The sequence below is a fragment of the Petromyzon marinus genome, chromosome 19 (genome assembly GCF_048934315.1).
Source record: "Petromyzon marinus isolate PM22_M1 ecotype Great Lakes invasive population chromosome 19, UKy_Petmar_22M1.pri1.0, whole genome shotgun sequence".
Lineage (NCBI taxonomy): Eukaryota > Metazoa > Chordata > Hyperoartia > Petromyzontiformes > Petromyzontidae > Petromyzon > Petromyzon marinus.
The window spans coordinates 14,866,949-14,886,678 of NC_133685.1; the positions used below are offsets into that span (position 1 = coordinate 14,866,949).

General features: G+C 53.3%; 1 protein-coding gene across 1 annotated transcript in view; it reads left to right on the plus strand.

Annotated features, from left to right (window-relative positions):
• LOC116943811 (dynein axonemal heavy chain 11-like) overlaps nucleotides 1-19,730 on the plus strand; it is a 98,757-nt gene that overhangs the window by 51,225 nt on the left and 27,802 nt on the right. Inside the window, exons 36-45 of the mRNA XM_032957033.2 lie at nucleotides 1,170-1,331; nucleotides 3,971-4,164; nucleotides 4,710-4,872; nucleotides 7,346-7,469; nucleotides 10,655-10,797; nucleotides 11,141-11,302; nucleotides 15,996-16,229; nucleotides 17,244-17,390; nucleotides 18,380-18,493; nucleotides 19,283-19,426. Of these exons, the coding sequence (XP_032812924.2) occupies nucleotides 1,170-1,331; nucleotides 3,971-4,164; nucleotides 4,710-4,872; nucleotides 7,346-7,469; nucleotides 10,655-10,797; nucleotides 11,141-11,302; nucleotides 15,996-16,229; nucleotides 17,244-17,390; nucleotides 18,380-18,493; nucleotides 19,283-19,426 (1,587 nt within the window). The remainder of the gene's footprint in view (nucleotides 1-1,169; nucleotides 1,332-3,970; nucleotides 4,165-4,709; nucleotides 4,873-7,345; nucleotides 7,470-10,654; nucleotides 10,798-11,140; nucleotides 11,303-15,995; nucleotides 16,230-17,243; nucleotides 17,391-18,379; nucleotides 18,494-19,282; nucleotides 19,427-19,730) is intronic.

Here is a 19,730-nt window from a genome sequence, read left to right on the forward strand (position 1 = left end):
TGCAAGTCTTCTTCGGCTGTCCCATCACGAACGAGAACGACGACTGCGGGGATCGGCGAAGCAGCATTCTCCCTGCGGCCGGTGGGATGGGATACCAGGACTTGAGCGGAAGTATTGGCCGCACTGTGGGCAAAGGAAAACTGGAAGCTACTGGGACAAAACCCCTCTAGATCGGGGTGGGGGAAACATACAAACTCTACACAGAAAGGCAGTCCGAGTCAGGAGTCGAACCCAGGAGATTCTGGCTGTGAGGAACGAGTGTTACCACCGCGCCACTCGATTTCATTGTATTTCTGAAACAATTCATTTAGCGACACTGTGTTGGCGGTGGGGCAAAGGCACGAATAGCAACAAAACTCGACACATTTGCCAACAAGACTGCAGCCTTAAAATAAAAAAATATATAAAATAATAATATATAAATGGGGGCGACGTGTCGGGCAGCGATCCTTCTTCACAGCTCATAAAACAGGGAGGCCAGAGGGTGTGTTGCATCACATTGCTGTGTGGCGTTATACTTATCATAAACAAGCACCTCGTGAAAAAGAGCCTACGCAGAAGATCGTTGGGTTTGATCTTCCACGAAGCGCGCGGTCCACCCTAAAACGCAGCCACTGCACAAACTGTGCCAGTAGGTGCGGGGATACCTGATGCACGAATGGAAAATGAAAAAACTCTCCAGTTGTGCGACTGTGGTCATCCAGAATAAATCGTGTAACATGTAATGACCACAAATACGAAGGAGACATCGCAGCGACACTACTCCGCTGCTCCTGACGCGGTTATCTGGTTGACCACCTGAATGTGAAATTGTAGTTTGTTGCTCTGCGTCTACTGTATATCAGCCGTACGAAAAAAAAAGTGGTCATGTGATCACACCAAGGTGACTTTAAAGAACATCTTTTGAGTTGCCCTTAAGTCACGTTATTGACAGTAGCAGCACTTACTTGCCCAGCGGCATTTCTACCAAGAAATGTCTGGCGCATGGCAGTCCAAACTGATATTTGTTTTAATTCTTAGAATTGGAATTTTGCCAATTTTTTTTATAATAATGACTTTCATAACGCGCCACATTTTGCAGAGAAGTCAACAACTCGGATCATAAACATCAGCCGTACGGAAGAAGAAGATTGTTGTTGTTGTACTGGCGGTGGCGGCGCCTTTGGCAGGGCCTGTTGTTTGCGGGCGGTGAGGCGGTGCGCTCCCCGACGGAGTTGGCGCGCCTCTGGCTGCACGAGTCGGCGCGCGTCTATGGGGACAAGCTGGTTGGCGAGCGCGACGCAGACTCCTTCGGCCGCCTGCTGCTCGACACGGCACGCAAGCACTTCGAGGTCGGTCGCACCCGCCGCATGATTGTTCGTCCGTCCGTCTGTTCGTCCATCCGTCTGTTCGTTCGTTCGTCCATCCGTTCATTCGTCTGTTCATTCGTGTGTCTGTTCGTCCATTCGTTCCTTTGATCATTAAGAAATTTGTATAGTTCGTTGCTTCGTTCATTGGTGAATTTATCTGTAAATGTGTGAATTAATTAATTTCTTAATTGACTTGTTTGTTTGGTCAGTGTATTATTCATTCCTTTGTTTATACATTTTATAATTGTTCTTTTTTTTTTCCTGTCGTTCATTTAATGCATTTCTTTGTGAATTGTCTTATTGGTTTGTGCAATCTTTTCTTAATTTGTTAATTCGGTTATTTCTTCATGCATACATTCACTTATTCGTTTGGTCACTCAGTCTTCAATTAGGTTTGTTTATTAATTCGGCAATTTGTTCATTCATGGAATTGTTTATTTATTTATTCGGAAATTGACTGATTAGTTAATTTATTAAGAGTAATTTGTTCATTCATTTAGCCGTTCATACGTTTGTTTGTAATAAAAAACGCAATTCGTTCTTAGATTTGTACATTAATTAATTAAGCTGCGTGCCATTCCCTGAGACCAGGCGAGCATTGTAGCCGATAATTTTAATTCGGTTTCACGAAGAAGCTCCCAGCTCACAGAGCGAAACGTCAGACACCGCGCCGAACAACCACCACACGGTACAACCCCGGAAACACGTCGGGGAGCCGCCCACGGTGCAATCGCGCAAAAAATTTTATCCGCGGTATTTCGAGATTAATTTGCAGCGGAGGTAATGCCCCCTTTGTTGTTGTTTTACTCCGACAAGTTCCGGTGAATCTTGCCGAGCTGCTGCGTCACTGGCCTGTGCAAGGAGCCACGTGTGGGGCGTCTTAACATCTACGAGCACGAGAGCGCGTGTGTGCGCGTGTGCGTAACATATGCTGAACTTCTATCGCGCCGTACGCAGCCCGATCGTGCCAATCGGAGGTGCGGCGGCAAGAACGATCTGTTTATTTATTTATTTTACTAATACGGAAGCAAACTGATCCTTGTTTTCAATTATTATTATTACGTGCATGAATAAACGTGGCTCGTTTTTATTTCGCCCCGTGGGATAATTAAACATTTCAGCGGGCCGCATCCCCAATTTTTCATTCCAAGAGAACAGATCATTGAAATTGATCGCACCGGGAATTTGTACGCGATTACGACGGGGACTGAAAAAATAAAATCTCCGCTCGCCCGATTTTATTTTTTTGTTCAATCATCCCACTCCTTCATTGTTATTGTCTCTATATTTAAGTAATGCTCGAAAAATTACCGAAAAGGAGAAGAAAAAATTCAATCTTAATTTTTTCCCCCCAAAATTTATACTGTCATAAAGCTTTCATCGTGTTTCAGATAATTTTGACATTTTGAATGCTGGGCTGTGACATTTGCCATAGTTGCGTTAAAATCGGGCGCCAGCCCTGTCAGTAATTATAATTTAAGACCTGCTGACAGTCAAGGACAGCTGGGTCATGTAGTACGCCGCTCCTGCTGTTCCCAGAGCTGGTAGCAATAAATTGCTCTCTTCTCATCCCGCCCATTAGACTCTATTAGAGAGGAAATGATTTTCGCGTCATGCGCGCGGTGTCCCGCCGCTGATTTTGCCCATCCGTTATTCCACGGGAGATTTGCCATGATAAGTGAACGTCGCCGCCGCTCCCATGAATCACTCCGTCGCACGGCCCACGGGCCCCGCTCCCGTTAGCGTTGGTGCCTTGGGGATGGGGGGGTTGCTGGTTATGTTTTTTTCCTTCCGGAGCAGCCGTCGCTGCGAACGGCAGCCAAAGGAGAGAGCGCGTCCCAAGACGGCCACCATCCACGCGGAGACGGAACAAGGGGCTGGGGGTCTTTCTTTTTTTCTGCTGTCATGCCGCGAGGAAACTCCCGCGGTGGTTTTCGCGTTGCGCGGCCGAGAGCCTGCCACCTTGCGAGGTCGCAGAATAAACGGCGGGGCATGTCATGGGACGAACGAGGAGGAGGAAGAGGAATATCTGACTAATGGCATGAGAGGGGGACGACTGCAAGTCGCTGTCACTGTCTTGAGTGGTGCACGTTGTGTAATATTGCGCAAATAACCAAAAAATCCGGGGGGCTTTTAACGAGAGACCGATTTTCTCAAGACGGCAGCTGCCTCGAAAAGATGATTCCCGGGAAAACCAGGACCGGTGGCCACGCACTTCGTTAGTCATACCCGCACGTCGTATGGCGTGTTGTTTGGCATGATGTCCAAAGTTTTAATCCCGTGTGCTCACAGCATATGGAGCATGGCCTCCCCCCCCCCCACCTCACACTCCATGAAGGTCGCTTTAAGATATAATATCTGTCTCTCCGTGACTGTGTCTCGTCGCATCTTTGTGATTGTATCTCATTGGGTGCGTCGTTGTGGCTGGAGCATTACGTCCCTGTGACTGTCTCGTCGTGTCTGTTTCTCGTCTAGATTTAAAACTAATTTCTTTAGAACTGCTTTTTGTATTAGGTTTGTTTTTCTTCCCCCTCACCTCCAATTAGCGTTTTTTACTACGCACAGTGTGAAATACGTGTACCTGTGTGCCCATGTGCCCGTGCGCCGGCGAGATCGTGCAGGGCGTGGAGGACGACACCCTTGCCCAGCAGCCGCTCCTCTTCTGCCACTTTGCGGGCGGCGTGGGCGACGCGCGCTATGCGCCGGTGCCCAGCTGGGAGAGCCTGCGGCACACGCTCGCCGAGGCGCTGAGCGCCCACAACGAGCTGAACCCCGCCATGAACCTGGTGCTCTTCAACGAGGCCATGCAGCACGTGTGAGTGCGAGAGCACGTGACGCGGTGGGTAGTCAAACGTCGGCGCTGGGGAGACAAAGGCGGCCGGGCGCGGTGCTGGCCACCGCCACCAACCCCTTCAGGGGCCGTGCCTGCCATCGTAGGTTCTACTTGCTAATGGCACTTGCCCCAGCTGCCCCTTAAGGCTATACGAGGGATTTTGTATTTATACGTGTGAGTGGCGAGCGGTCGCTTGCCGCACTACGATACCCGGTGACCAGAGTTCAATTACCCGAAAACATCAGCACCAGGGAGACAAAGGGTGACAGGGGGCATGCAGCTGGCCACCCAACCCCTCGTGTGCTGTGACGGACTTCATAGATGCTCGCCAACAGCACTTGCCCCAACAGTCTGTGCGGGCGTGCGGGTGGGTGCGCGCACGGTCTGCGAGCTTGCGCGAGCGTGCGCATCTCAGTGGTTGTAGAAGCGTGCGCACCGTTTCACGAACCAGGCGACCCCGAGTGCCATTCCCGACCGGCGGCGATTATCCGAATGTCTGCCACCCCCCCTGTCATGGCCGCCACCAGGTGCCGCGTCAGCCGCATCCTGGAGGCCCCGCGCGGGAACGCCCTGCTCGTCGGGGTGGGAGGCAGCGGCAAGCAGAGCCTGGCGCGCCTCGCCGCCTTCATCGGCGGCCTCGACGTCTTCCAGATCACCCTGCGCAAGGGTTACAGCGTGCAGGACCTGCGGGTATGCGCACGGGCACACAACAACAACAGCAGCAACAACAACAACACAACAACAACCGCCATTCACCACTGAGTGGCGATGGCGTCACCACGGCGCTTGTGCCAGGCTATGTGCACGTTGAGGCCACGTGAAGTGTCGAACGCCCGCTGGCAGGAGGAGGGCACGGGACAGACCCAGGTGCCATGGGTCGACTGAGATGACTTGCCCACGCACCACCTGTGCCCCCTACTGTGCACACACGTACACACACACACGCACGTGCGCGCATGTTGCCCGCGTGTGTTCACGCGGGTGTGCGCATGGTCGCGTGTGTGTGTGCGTAGCTGCGTGTGCGTGCGCGTAGCCGCGTGTGTGTGTGTGTTCAGTCCTTGACCGCTCCTCGCTCGTCAAGGGTTCAGTGTCCCCCAGCACCCACGAGGGCGCAAAACGTGTCGGCAGGCAGGGCGTGCATGGCCACATCGCCCCACCCCCCACTCCCCCGCAACCCCACCCCCTCAACCCCACTCCACTACTGCTATGAAACTACTGGCAGACTATACTCGCCTTTTTTTGTGTTTTTAGTTTGTCCCCCCCCCCCGCCCGCACCTCCGATTAGCACGTTTGGCTACGTACGGTGCTAAAGAAGTTCAACGTACGTACGTTCTATACACACACACAGGTGAACTATGCGGCCTCTCGTGTGTTGCATTATCCGAAGCTGTTTGATTGATCGATCCGAGATTCCCACCCACCCATCCTACCCCACCCGATTACCCCGGATAACCAAGAGTTGGTTTTAGCGGTCAGGGCTGGACAGGGGCGCTCGCTTCAGTGCCTCGGCAAACTCGGATCGCCTCGCGTCGACGCGGCCATCGCGATGCTCTGCTGCGGTCTAGCCTGGTGGCAGCTGTCCCTGCCACCAGGGTGGGTCCCCTAGGCCTGCAGGTGTGTATAGTCCACCACAGGATGGGTGGCGATGCCGCTTTGTTGTTTTCCCCAATTGTCGTATTCATGCTTTGAACCTCATGGCGGGAACCCCAGGGTCCCGCATTAAACGAAAGTCAAAATTGTAATTAATTAACTTATTTTTGGCGATTCCATCTTGCGACCAACCAGAAATCAATCCTCTCGTTCTTCATCAAGCGCCCGTTGTTGCCAAAATTGCCGTAGTCATAAACACAAAAACTTTTAAATTTCGATTTAAAGCTTTCTTGACTGCAGGGATTAATCTTCTTGGTTCTTTCGGTAAAGTCACGTAGAAGGGAAATATTAAAATAATAAAAAATAAAACATTTAAATTAAATTCTTACGACGTTTCGGCCACAACACAAGCAGCCGTCCTCAGGTGAAGAAACAGAGCTGTCGGAAAGACAGCGCTCCAATGAACACTGCTAAGCTTGGCAGCGTATTTTAAGCTGGGTGGGAGGAGCAGAGCGCCTTGACAAAGGAGTTTACATATCAACAGAATAATTTAGCATTGAAGTAGCTATGTTAATGTGAGAGATTAGCAAGATGTTAAAGTCCGACATTAGCATTTAACTGAGAGATTAGCATGATGTTAATGTGAGGAATTAGCATGTAACTGGTCACGGAAGTAGCTATGAGTTTACATATCAACAGAGTAATTTAGTATATTGACGCTTAAGAACTGCAACTACCCAACTATCATAAAATAAACCGATGTGAAAGAACTAAATATAAACTACATCAATTTAATCAATGTACTCAATATATTCTCTAATAAGCTGAGCTATTAACATTAAGTAACTGGGTATACACTACACTAGATAATGACTACCATATAGTGAACCGATACAAAACTAAAATATAAACTACATCAATATCAATATACTCAATATACTCTCCAATAAGCTGAGTATAAATATCAACAGAATAATTTAGCATATTGATTAGCGCATTGTGCAGAGCTCGTCGAGAGGAATACATTGCCATGTCGTTCGCCTTCAACAGACGTAAAATGACGTCGCAACGCAGTTTATGCGAGAGCCAGGGGCTTGTGGGATGCCGGGGTCCCGCCATAAGGTTCATTTAATGAAAATAATAATGTTTTTGTTCTATAAAGCGTCGTAGTAATTTGTGCGAATTGCAATCTCACAATCGCCTGGGGATCCACAGACATGAGCTGGAATGCGCCATCCAGGTGGTGGCCTGGCATCACCAACAAATTGCCCGAGCTCTGCAAACCAGTCCTGTGTATGCCGAGATGCTTTCGGCCAATAAACGAACGTTCATACACACATCAGGAAGCCGGAGAGCTCCAGCAGAAACCTCGGATGATGTAAACGGCGACCGCACTAACCAAATCACCCCCGAGTGCTTTTGAATCAAGTTTGGAGCGTGACGCCGGCACACGCGGCCTGGGTATTTTTCGAGCGGTTTAAGCGACGCGGCACGGCCGTGGCCGTGGGCCCCGGTGGTGATGGTGTGGGGGTGACGCCCCGGCCGTGCCATCTGTGCCGTCCGTGTCGCGCAGGGTGACATCGCCGGGCTGTACCTGAAGGCCGGCGTGAAGAACCAGGGGACGGTGTTCCTCCTCACCGACGCTCACGTCCCCGACGAGCGCTTTCTCGTGCTGCTCAACGACATGCTCGCCTCCGGTCAGTCGCTCGTCCCGCTGCCCCGTGGGCTTGCTCACTCGCTCACTCACCACCGAGTGAATTAGCCATCCTACTAGCTGCCGCCTACTTTCTCACTACTCTGTTCGGCGTCTTTTTTCCTAACTCGCTATGCTACCAACTGCTAACTTGCTCCCACTACCCATGTAAATTACTAACTAGCTACCTTATTATTTACAAACTTGCTTACTACCATCCACACAAAGTAACTAACCAGCTTATGACCGATCCCATTACTAATTAGTTACCTGGCCCGCTCGCTCACCCGCGGTGTTCTCGTTCATTCGTTGCTGCACGGAGCGTCCCAGCGTAGCGGGGCCCTCGTGAATTAAGATTCTTGAAACGTGCGTGGACAATTGGGAGGATTGCCACCATCGGCTCTGTCTTAAGCATTTGCCGGTTTTGTGCCTCATGGGCGCGATGTCCGACCACCTCGCCCTAGTGTACATGAGGATCGTGGGTTTGATCCTGACCCCGACGCCTGCTGTATATTTGGAGTTTGCGGTGCCTCTCTACCCCGTGGCTGGGAGTTGGAATTTGGTGCCACTGGATTAACCCTTTTTCCCATGGGGCGCCATGGTGGCGAGATGTTAACTACCTCGCCCTGGTATACATGAGGATAGTGGGTTCAATCCCAACGATGACGGCTGCTGTATGTTTGGAGTTTGCATCTCTCTCTCCCCGTGGTCAAGTGGATTGTTATCCAGATCCTCCGGGTTTTCCCTGCACATTTAAAATCAACATCACGCGTTCAGAGTATTTGGCTGCCAAAAAAAAATCCATGCGAAAATGCACTTTGTTGAGCTATCATTTGTGGCCAGGTCGCTCCTGAAAAAGATCTACATGTAGCGCAGTGGGCCATCCCTGCTAAAATAAAATATGTACATACAATTGATAGAGGGTGCTGGGAGAGTCTTCAGGAACCCGAAACACACATCGGGGGAGCTGCGCAGCACAACTGAGAACATCGGCGCAGTTGTGCTGTTGCCATTCTTAGTTCAGACAATGTACAGTCCCTGCAACTTCGCATTGGCCCTGCCGTTGACAAGTGACAAAGATCTCCCGCGTAGCCTACACGGACGTTTGGGGCAAGTGCATGTTGGCGAGCACCTACGTAGAATGGTAAGGCGCGCGGGAGAGTGGTGGGGGCCAGCGCCACGCCCCGCCACCTTGACAGCACTGCACCAGGTGCTCGGTTGGGGCTGGGCCAACGCTATTCCCACTGACGTTAGCCGTTGCCAGGAACCAAACTCGGACTTCGGGGGTCCGTAGTCGTTCTGCCTTGCCCCAGGCTTGCATTTGGTGTTGGCAAATCGGCGGGGATGTATGTACCTGTGCAATATGTACTTCCGTGCTTTGTTTATATTTATGTTTTGCGACTCGCTTACCTTTTCTCATTCTTGCACCCAGAGAAACTCGCTGACTCCGTGTCCCGACTGGACATCTGTGAAAAAGAGCTTCATAGCTCATCGGATTCCTCCAGGATAAATAACGATTCTGATTCTGTAGTGCAGCACCCTAACCACTACACCACCGCTACCCATACCATATCACTTACAAAGCTCCCCCATATAGCCTTTAACAGAATGTTGGGGAAGTGCTGTTAGCGAGCATGATTGCCGGCATGGCACACGAGGAGGTGGGTGGCCAGCACTACGCCCGGCCGCCTTTGTCTCCCCCAGGGTCGACGTTTACACACCGCTCCAGGTCCTCATTTGATGCTGAGTCGACCTAGAGGAGGCCCAGGACCAGTTCAGATAATCATCACTGGTGTTGGCCGTGAGTGGCAATTAAACTAGGAAGCGCCGGGTTGGTAGCGCAGCGCACTCAACGCTAACACAACAACAATCGCCATTCACCACTAAGTGGCGATGACGTCACTACGGTGCTTGTGCCAGGCTCTGTACACTTTGAGGCCACGTGAGGTGTCTAAAGGCTCGCTGGCAGGAAAGTCACTGGACAGACCCAGGTGCCATGGGTTGACCGACTGGAGATGACTGGCAGATGCACCAAGCTGTGGCCGCCTACCGTGCCATCCATTCGTACGCAGAAAAAGAGACAAAGACACGCGAGCATTCACTCTCCCTTCAACAAACACACGTGGGACGACACCCTGTCGGAAAACTCGCAAATCTCGCGTGCGACGGACGCCTGCCTCTCCGTCGGTTAATTCGTCGCACCGCACCGGGGCAAACTGCCCGGCACGACCGTGAGGGCGGCGCTGGTAATTGGTATTTTGATCGGCATCGGTGCAATCGGCGCCAGTATTGGACCCATCGTTTTATTTATTTATTTCCTCCATCGTTCTTTGACCGAACCGCTCGGTTCGACTCGCGCCCACCGCCCACCGCCACCGCCACCACCGTCCCCCCGCCGTCGGCACCGGCACCACCGCCGTGATGTTTTTGGCCGCACCTGCCACCCGAGCGGATCCCCGCCGCTCCAGTCCCAGTGGGAGGCGAGAGGCCTCGCTGACGTTGGCTGTCGTGGCGTTACGCAGGCGCCGGCACAGCTGCATCCATAATTATTGTAATTTCCGCGCACACGCTCGCGCGGGCAATTAGTACTCTTCCCCCGCCACTTGTAAAACAATGATCCCTTTTGGCTGCGTACTTATAAAAATAAAATATACACACACAGACAGACACGTACGTGCGTGCATGTGCGTAAGCGTGCGTGTGTGCGTATGTAGAATGAAAAAGAATAAAGTTATGCTAGCGGCAGCTGTTCGCGACGGAACGCGTCGGTCAGCATGCCACGGAGACATCGCGTGGTGGGGGGTGGCGGAGGTCGTGGGGGCAGCACCTCCTGTTGAAATGCAGCCACATTGAGGGGTTGGCTTTTTCCGTCGGTTTACAACCACTCCAAGATTCATAACCACGCCACGATCGGCATGATCTCTCCATGGTGCTGCCCGGTGCCTTGGGCACCTCTGGGCTGCCAACTCGCGAGCCGTGCCTAAGAAATGCGGGCCTGGATCTCTCGACCGCGCTCCCCTGGTGACAACTCACCATCATGTTACGGTTCCGCCACTCATCCCGTCGGAAACAATGGGAGGGAGCGAGGGAGGGGGTGCGAGCGAACGGCGAGTTGGCAGACCACGGTCGCTCCCGAAGGCCGCCCCTGACGCTCCACCGCGGTCGTGCGCTCGCGCTCGATGATGGCAGGCGAAATCCCGGACCTGCTGAGCGAGGAGGAGGTGGAAGGCGTCGTGTCGGCCGTGCGGGCCGAGGTGCGGGGGCTCGGCCTCCTGGACACGCGCGAGGCCTGCTGGAGGTTTTTCCTGGAGCGGGTGCGACGCCAGCTCAAGGTTGGCTCCGCGCGCGGCTCGACTTCAACTTTTGATTGATTGATGCATTTGTTTCGCCGATGTCTGAGCCACACCTCTTGGGAGGCCAAATGCTTCTTTCGTCCCTATAAACCCTCCCTTCCCATGTAACTCGCTGGCTACCATCCCACCAGTCATTTTGGCCAAGGAGATCTTAAAAAAGTGCTCCAAGCTCAACGGGCCTGACCTGAAATACACTAAAAATCTAAATGCTTAGTTATACGGGAGGAATCCGATGAGCTATAAAGCTCTTTCTCACAGATGTCCAGAATAACTTAACGAGTGACACGCCCCCCCCAACCCCCCGCCCCCCTCCCCCCATCAGGTGGTACTGTGCTTCTCTCCCGTGGGCTCCACGCTGCGCGTGCGGGCGCGACGCTTCCCGGCCCTCGTCAACTGCACGGCCATCGACTGGTTCCACGAGTGGCCTCGGAGCGCCCTCGAGTCCGTCAGCCGGAGCTTCATCGAGGACATCGAAGGCATCGCGGTGAGGACGGAGGGGGGAGGGGAGCAAGGTGGGGGGGAGGAGGAGGGGGGGAAGAGAAATATCTCGCAATGCAGGAAGACGGAAAGACAGAGGGGAGCGCAGGAGAGATACTTGTAAATTCGTATTTCCTTGAGTGTCGTCTTGCTATGCATCTGACAATAACAACCCGCAAAGCTTACAGACTTTCCAGGACAGCCGCCTCACAAAGGGGGAAAAACCATGTCGGAGGTGGAGCAACCATTAGCCCTTCCTGCGCAGTGCCTTGAAAAAGTCCTTGGCACGTGGAGAGAAACGTCGGGCATCGTGCCGAACAGCACACGGGCGCAACCTGGCGACGCATCGAAAAGAAGCTACTTCGAAAGGAGGGCAATTCTGGGATGACCAGGATAGGTGGCAACCCTAGTCCGTGGGGGGTGAGGGGTGGGGGCTATGGGGGGGGGGGGGCGGTGTCCTGCAGCCCAGTGAAACGCCGACATTGGGAGTCGCCGGCTCTTTTGGCGTCGGACGAAATGGAGCGATAATTGCGCCTAATTGGCGGCTGTGTCTGCAGTTCGTAGCGGTTAGCGGAGTGGCAGGGGGAAATGACTTCGGAGAGCGAGGAGGAGGAGAGAGTCAAGTTTGGGCGCTGCGTCTCCCCTTCCGTGGCCTTCGTTTAGCGGAATCCTCGTGAGGCCTCATTGTTGACCGGCTTTGTCGTTAAATTTCACGGCGGGTTTTTTTTTAATTAACGCTTTTTTGGGGGTCGTAAGTGATATTACTTTTAGCCATTTTTCACAATTGAAGTCTTTTTTTGTTTTAACGACGAATGTGCAAACAGAGTGAGATCATAGATTCATTTCAATGGGAAATAGTTCACGCTTTGGTCAGGGGTTTTGCCGAATGATTCGAGATGTGCTGCATTTAAGCGCGACAATGGGAATGACAAATATTCCACAGCCCTTTCTCAATCCACTGCTGGATGAAGGCCTCCCCACAAAATGTCCAGTTGTATTTGGTTGTACAGCTAGGTGGTAATTAAGATCGTTTGCTAGGAGGGTATTTAGCTCGATAGTAGCGAGTAGGGTAACGAATGGACATGGAGGTTATCTATCTGTATTTCCAGTTGCTCGTCTAATAATAAACATGATCATTTACAGCGCTTTGTCAATCCACTGCTGGGCAAAGCCTTCCCCACACCGCGTCGTCGTCAGTCATGGAGGTTGTTTTGACCATACTTCACCACGCTGGTCAGCGCGGGTCGGTGCATCGGTTGTACCCAAGACCGGTGTCACCCGATGTTGGCCGTGGCCGCGAACGAGACTCAAAGTAACCGGGAGGGGGGGGTCACCGCACGGGTAACGAACCGCCACGCCACCGTTACGAGAGCGCCAGACAAATGTAAACCCTTACCACGTAATTATCTAGATACAGGCGCCCCCCCTGCCCCCTAGACTCGCACGTGGTTAAATAAAGGCGGTATTGACAGATACAATTAACAACGTTGTTCTCCGTGAAGTTCCGGTGTAATTTTACGTTTGTGTAGTGGGTTCAATTGAGGCGTACACTCAACTTGGAGGCAACACTATTTATTAACGCATAACAACCGTGAACGTTATACACAGGATCGTGACCACCGTTCCTAATCTCACTAACACTCGTGGAGGGAATCCCGCATAACGTGACCAGGGCAGGTTAACAGGATGCCTGGTCACGGACAAAGGTCGGAGCCTGGAGTAGCGTTGATGGTGTCTTCATCCCGGGGTTGAACAGCCCAGATCTCTGTTCACACCCCGCTTATAACTCCCGTGGCGTGGCTGTCTCCGCCCCAGGCCACGCTCCCTTCTCGATCCTTCGGGAAGCTCCGGGCCCCCAACCACGTGTCCCCCAAGCTCCGCCCTGGGGCCCCTAGCACCCCTTTGTCCAGTCACGTGTCCTGTTGGGTTCACGCAGAGTGTCACGGCCTGACATGACCTCCGTGACACCCGCCTACAGCACCCATACTGAGCCAACACGGTAGCGACGTCATATGTCCCTACGCTCGTACAGTCCCGACACAGTAGTGACGTCGTATGTCACTACATTTGTATGCAGCGCTCTTGTGTTGTATTGGAGGACGTGTCTTTCTATCCAGCGGGTAGAAGTGGGGGCGGACGTAGGGTGAGTTAGCACATTGTATTTATGAACCTGCTAAGCCGAGTTCAATCTCCCGCCCAGGGGTAACACTGGTCATCCGGTCATGCCCCCCCTGCCCCCCACTTCCTTCGTCTCCCCCCCCCCCATTCACCAATCCGCACACCGACCGGCGGGGTTATGATCAAGTCTGGTCAAACACTGAGCAGCAGCACGGCGTGTGGATGTCACCGTCCGGCGGCGGATCGGCAAAAAGCGAGCCTGCGAACTGGGCCGGCGCACGAGGGACTCTGAGCTCTGGGCTCCGTGCTTCGAAAATCGCGTCCCATTCGTTACAAATTCTGATTATTGTTGTAAAACTATTTTAAAAAACACAAATCGTAACCGCTGTGCAGCGGCGGTGGGCGGTGGGGGTCACCCTCCCCGGTTGACACGACAAACGCCCGCACAGCAGATTCTGAGTTGTGGGGTGGGGAGGAGGTTGGGGGGGGGGGGTGGAGAGGGGGGGGGTGGATGGAAATCTCTTTTTGACCGTGAGCACGATCGTGTAATTGTGGAAAGAGGAGGAGAAAAAAGGAAAGAGAAAAAAAAATTGCGCCGATTCTTTGTCACCCCCAAAGTGCGATTTGGAGCTGAATTTTAAACGGGCCGGGTCGGCTCGCTCCTCGAACATTTACTGCGATCCTCTCATTGTATTGTTGGGGGGTGGGGGGGGGCTGCAGGGGGGCAAGTGGGGGGGGGGGTTGGTGGGAGAGAAATTAATGCCTTGAATTTCACAGCCATCAGAAGGCATAATGGGGTGTGAAATTTCAACAGACACGATGTTCAATTAAAATTAAGTGGAATGACACGGAATAAGGAACGTTATAAGTTAACATTAATGAGCCCTAACTTACCGTGCAGCTGGTAATTCACGGCGTCTGTGAAATTGGTTAAATTCATTTCGTTCGCCCGTGATGAAGATTCATCGTTATCAGGCGGCGTGGTCCGTCTTCGGTTGTTGTGTGCGTGCGTGCGTGTTTGCGTGCATCGCGGTGTTTTGAGGGAAGGAAGTTGCAACGCGTGCGAGTCAAGATGAAACTCTTCCGACGATGGATGAGTTGCTGTCACGAGCGAGATGGCGTGCTCAGGAAATATCGAAATCCGTCTTGTTAAGGACCCTTTGAGACGCCGCGGTACATTTAACCGCCACGATATAAATTAACATTAATAACGATTGCCCCTTTCTGAGTCCACCGCTGGATAAAGGCCTCTCCGATTCCACGTCGGTCATCACCGCGGTTTGTTTGACCATACTTCACCACGCTGCTCAGTGCGGGGTAGTGGAGGAGGCCACTGATGACGTTGGCTCCGGCCGGCAATCGAACTCAAGTCGCTGGAATCACGGCACGGCGCGTTAACCACCGTGTCGACATTCCACCTCGCAGCAGCGAATACCAATGCAATACATTTATTTTTGCAACGTTTTAGAAAGACGACCGGTATTTACACTGCAGCAAAATTTTGCTAGCGGAATTTACACAGGCAAATGTAATTTTGAAAAAAAACGCACTCGTTAAGATTGAAGTTTATTTCTGACGTGAGCTGCTGCGCAACTCTGAAGAGGGGACGTCAAACGATTGCCAATGTTCTGATTTGCAATGAGGCAATCCTGATGTCTCCATTGGCAAACCCTGACCCAGCGATGGAAATTCCACATTCCCATGGCAAAGCATCACAGCTTGGAATGGCCAAGCTGTGTTCCCACACCTCCGATTAGCGCGTTTTGGCTGCGTGCGGTGTGCGAAAGAAGTTCAACATACGCACGTGCGTACACGCAGCGCCAACCAACGTTGCAACAAAGTGGCACCTGTTTTATCAACCCCGAATAAAATGATTGGCCAAGCCACGCCACCACCGACGGGGGGGGGGGGTGGGGGAGCAGTCGAACCCTCCGACATCGTGTTGTCATCGATGGTGGGGTCCGTTGAAAACGCACGTTGCGTGTGGGCGGGCGGGCGGGCGGGGTACCACTGTTTGACTGAGCGAGAGGCGGCGTTATGGAGGAATCTCAATTCCCCTCTGCGTGCGGCTTTGCCGGAGCTAATTCTCTGGCGCCACTGTGTGGCCGCATCAGGAAATGTCACGGTGCCGCGTTACCCCCCCCAAATCTACCCCTGCCCCCCCACACCCCCCCTGTCCCCCCCCGCCCCCCCTGCCCCCCGCGTTAGACGGCCACGCACGCTGCCGACGGGATGAACGTGGAATTCAGCGCCACCCACGTGTCACTGACCGATTCATTCTTCCATCCTCTCAATCGTTCCACCGTTCATTCCTGAATCAATTGTTTCTTCCGTGTTGTTAGTCCCTTCGTTAGTTCATGCGCGTGTTAATCTATTCGCTCGTTCGCTCACTCGCTCACTCTTTCACACGTCAATCTCTTCACTCGCCCACTCATTCACGTGATAATTCCTTCACCCTTTCATTCACTCGTTCATGTGTCAATCCCTTCACTTTTTCACTCACCCGTCCATCCGTTCACGTGCCAATCCCTTCACTCGCCCGCCCGCTCATCCCCTCCGTATGCGTGCACGTGTGCCCGCAGCCGGAGGTGAAGGACTCGATCAGCCTGTTCATGGCGTTCGCGCACGCCAGCGTGAACACCGTGGGCGAGCGCTACCGCCGCAACGAGAAGCGCCACAACTACACGACGCCCAAGTCCTTCCTGGAGCAGATCAAGCTCTACGAGGGCCTGCTGGGCAGCAAGCGCCACGAGCTGGCGCTGCGCATGGAGCGCCTCGACAGTGGCCTGCACAAGCTGCAGAGCACCGCCGCGCAGGTGGGCGCGCGTCGTCGCGTGCGTGCATGTTCGCGCATTGGCACGGTCGTCCGGCACCCGGGCCGCGTTTAAACACGGGCCGGGGTGCTCGCGAACGATTCAGCCTGGCTGTCGTCGACGGAGACGCGCCGCCGTGCCTGCTTTTCTGCCACGTGACCGGAGCCGTGCCGTGCCGAGCCATGCCGTGCCCTGCTGGACTGGCCCAGCGTGTAGCCCGGGGGCTCGGTGCAGTTGCACCGCCTACACACCACCTGATAGCCACGCCACTGCTCGCCACTCTCTGCGCACATCGCACCCGTTCCTCACTCACATCGTCGTCGTCACCATCATCATGACGTCTTCCTCCACTCTGCACGGCGCCTAGATCCTGACACGGCTGTCACCCGAGACGCGACGACCCGCGCCGTGCTGTCGTTTTTTCACTGCGGATGTCCGAGCCGATGAGCGAGTAGAGACGCGTGCGGTGTGATGCCATGTCCTGGCCGCGTGACCGACTGATGGTCGCACTCTTGCTAACGCGACTGTGACCCGCTCTCTCGAGTTCTCACAAAACGTACAACCTTATTGTTGTTGTTAAAACTTAAAACCTAATTTTTTTTTTATTTTACCAGGTGAGGCCCCACTGAGCTATACAGCTCTTTTTCAGAAGTGACCTGGCCACAAATGATAGCCCAAATAAGTGGCTGATCGCATTGAAATGTATTGCAGCCAAATTTGCCTCGCAACCACGGGGAGAACATGCAAAACATGCACCTCCGGTTAGCATGGTTTGGCTACGTACGGTGCGAAAGAAGTTCAACATTCATACAATTCCAAATATATATAGGCGTCGGGGGTCGGTCGGGATCGAACCTATGACCGCCGGTAAACCAGGCGAGGCAGTTAACATCTCGCCCGACGTTTTGATCCCGCCACTCGCATTCGCTCGCTCGCTGCGCCCCGGCTGCCCGACCTCCTGCCCAACCTCCTGCCCAACCCCCTGCCCCCTCCCGCCCCACCTGCGTGGCGGCGTAGGTGGACGAGCTGAAGGAGCGTCTGGCCTCCCAGGAGGTGGAGCTGCTGCAACGCAACGACGACGCGGAGGCGCTGATCGCCAAGATCGGCCTGCAAACCGAGAGGGTCGGACAGGAGAAGGCGGTGGCCGATGCCGAGGAGCAGAAGGTGACCCCTTCGACCCGCGAGAGTGTGAATTGACGAACGGACGAGCAAATGAATGAACGAACGGATGAGCAAGTGAGTCCGTCGTCCACGTATGAATGGAGGGAGTAAATGAGAGAATGAACGAATGTAAAGAAAGAGTGAAGGGATGGATGATTAAATTAATGAGATGGATAATGAATGAGTGAATGGCGTTGTTAATGATTGAGTACATTTTGAATGGTCAAATCAAGGAAAGCTAATAAATGATAGTGTGAATGAATTTTGGCATTAATTGAATAATAATGGAAATGAATGAGTGAGCGAATGACTAAATTAGTAAAAGTATGAGTGATTGAAATAATTAACGATTGTGACTATGATTGAATGAGATCATGAATGAGTGTCGGAATGAAGTATGAATGAAACTGAACGAATTGGCTAATGAATCACACAAATTAACGAATGAGTGCATAAGTGAGTGACTGAATAAAAGCGAATTAAAGAAACTGAATTAGCTCATAAATGGAAGTCTTAATAAATGAGCCAATTAATGAAAGTGAGAACAAATTCATTAATGACTGAGAGTCTGGTTTGTTGTATGTATGTTGAACCTCTTTCGCACCATACGTAGCCAACCATGCTAATCGGAGGTGATGGGGAAGGACTACAAATTAAACACAAAAAGCAGTTCTAAAGAAATTAGTATTCAATCAAGATGATTTAAAAGTGGATAGCTAAAGCGGCTTCCTAACATCGGAAGAGCATTACAGACGGCCGCAGAAGCGCATCTGAAAGCGCGCGACGCAGTGACCGTCTTTGTTGAATGGTTAGCCAAAAGCCGCTGCTGCAAAGATGTTCACGTGATGATGGCGTATGCCCCTCGACGAGATCTGCGAGGTCTTGTTGGATCATTTATCAAAAGCATTTTGTGCGTAATGAGTGTGACCTTGCGATGTATTCGTTGTGGTAGTCGTAGTTGTTGACGTTGTTGTTGTTGTCACCGTGGTCAGGTGGCGGGGATCCAGGAGCAAGTGGCCGCGCAGCAGAGGGAGTGCGAGGAGGACCTCGTGAAGGCCGAGCCGGCTCTCGTGGCCGCCACGGCTGCCCTCAACACCCTCAACCGGGTACGGGCAACGGTGGCACCGCCATCGCCAGCGCCATCCTTACACGAGCAGCCCCCGGCCCGATCGCGAGCCTGGTACAGAATCACTCGTCCGGGTACGGGGCCGGTGGCACCACCAGCACCCAGCCACCAGCGTCATCCTTTACACGAGCAGCACATAAGCCAAACAACCGGCCGAGCGCTCGAGTTGAGCGCACGGCTTTGAGCCGGCTCGCTCAAGCCAGAATCAAGCCCGAGGTGAGCCGTGACCGAGAATACGGCCTTTAGAGTCTGGAATTGCCTTCTCTCCCCGGGTCGTTTGCACCGCGAACTCCCTGCCCCCCCCCCAACCCCCCCAACCCCCCTCTGTTCCGGCTCAGAGGAAAACCCTGTAGTGTCTATGGCTACTCACCCACCAGTGGCGTGGTGCGGTTGGCATGGGCCCTGGGGAAATAAATGAACTGGAGGCTCCCTGACCTGTCCTAACACCCCCGCGCCTGTTCATAGCCCGGCGCCTGGGCCCTTCCGGCCCCTTGAAGACCCGGTGCAATTGCACCGCCTGCACACCACTCGAAAGTTACGCGACTGCTCACCACTCTCTTCACTCATCACCTCCGTTCCCCTCTCACATCTTATCGTGACGTCTTCCTCCACTCCACACGGCGCTTAGATCCTGACACGGCTGTACCCGAGACGCAAAGAAAACATTCCGCTTCGTCGCAGCAGTTGCATTGTAGCAAACCGCCGATCCTGAACGCTGACCTCTGACCTCTGACCCCTCACCCCCCCCTCCCACACCAACTCGTCGCAGCTGAACCTGACGGAGCTGAAGACGTTCCCGAACCCGCCGGTGGCCGTGACCAACGTGACGGCGGCCGTGATGGCACTGCTCGCTCCGGGCGGCCGGGTTCCGCGAGACCGATCGTGGAAATCGGCGAAGGTCTTCATGGGCCGGGTGAGATGAAAACCATCGTCGTCATCGTCGTCAGCAGCAGTCATGAGACATCCATCCACTGTGGGATGAAGACCTCTCCACGCTGCTGCGCATGCGATTCCGGCAGCAAGGGACACATGGAACAATCCTGGCCGGACCCCCGCCCCCCCGCCCCCAATTCAATATGCCGCACTGCCTAGTGTGGTGAAGTATGGTCAACCCCCATGCCCCCCGCCCGCCCCCCCCCTCCCCCGCCTCCATCCCCAACCTAAACCTCCCGCCATGGCTAACGCATTAATTTAAATATAACTTTCATTGCATTGTC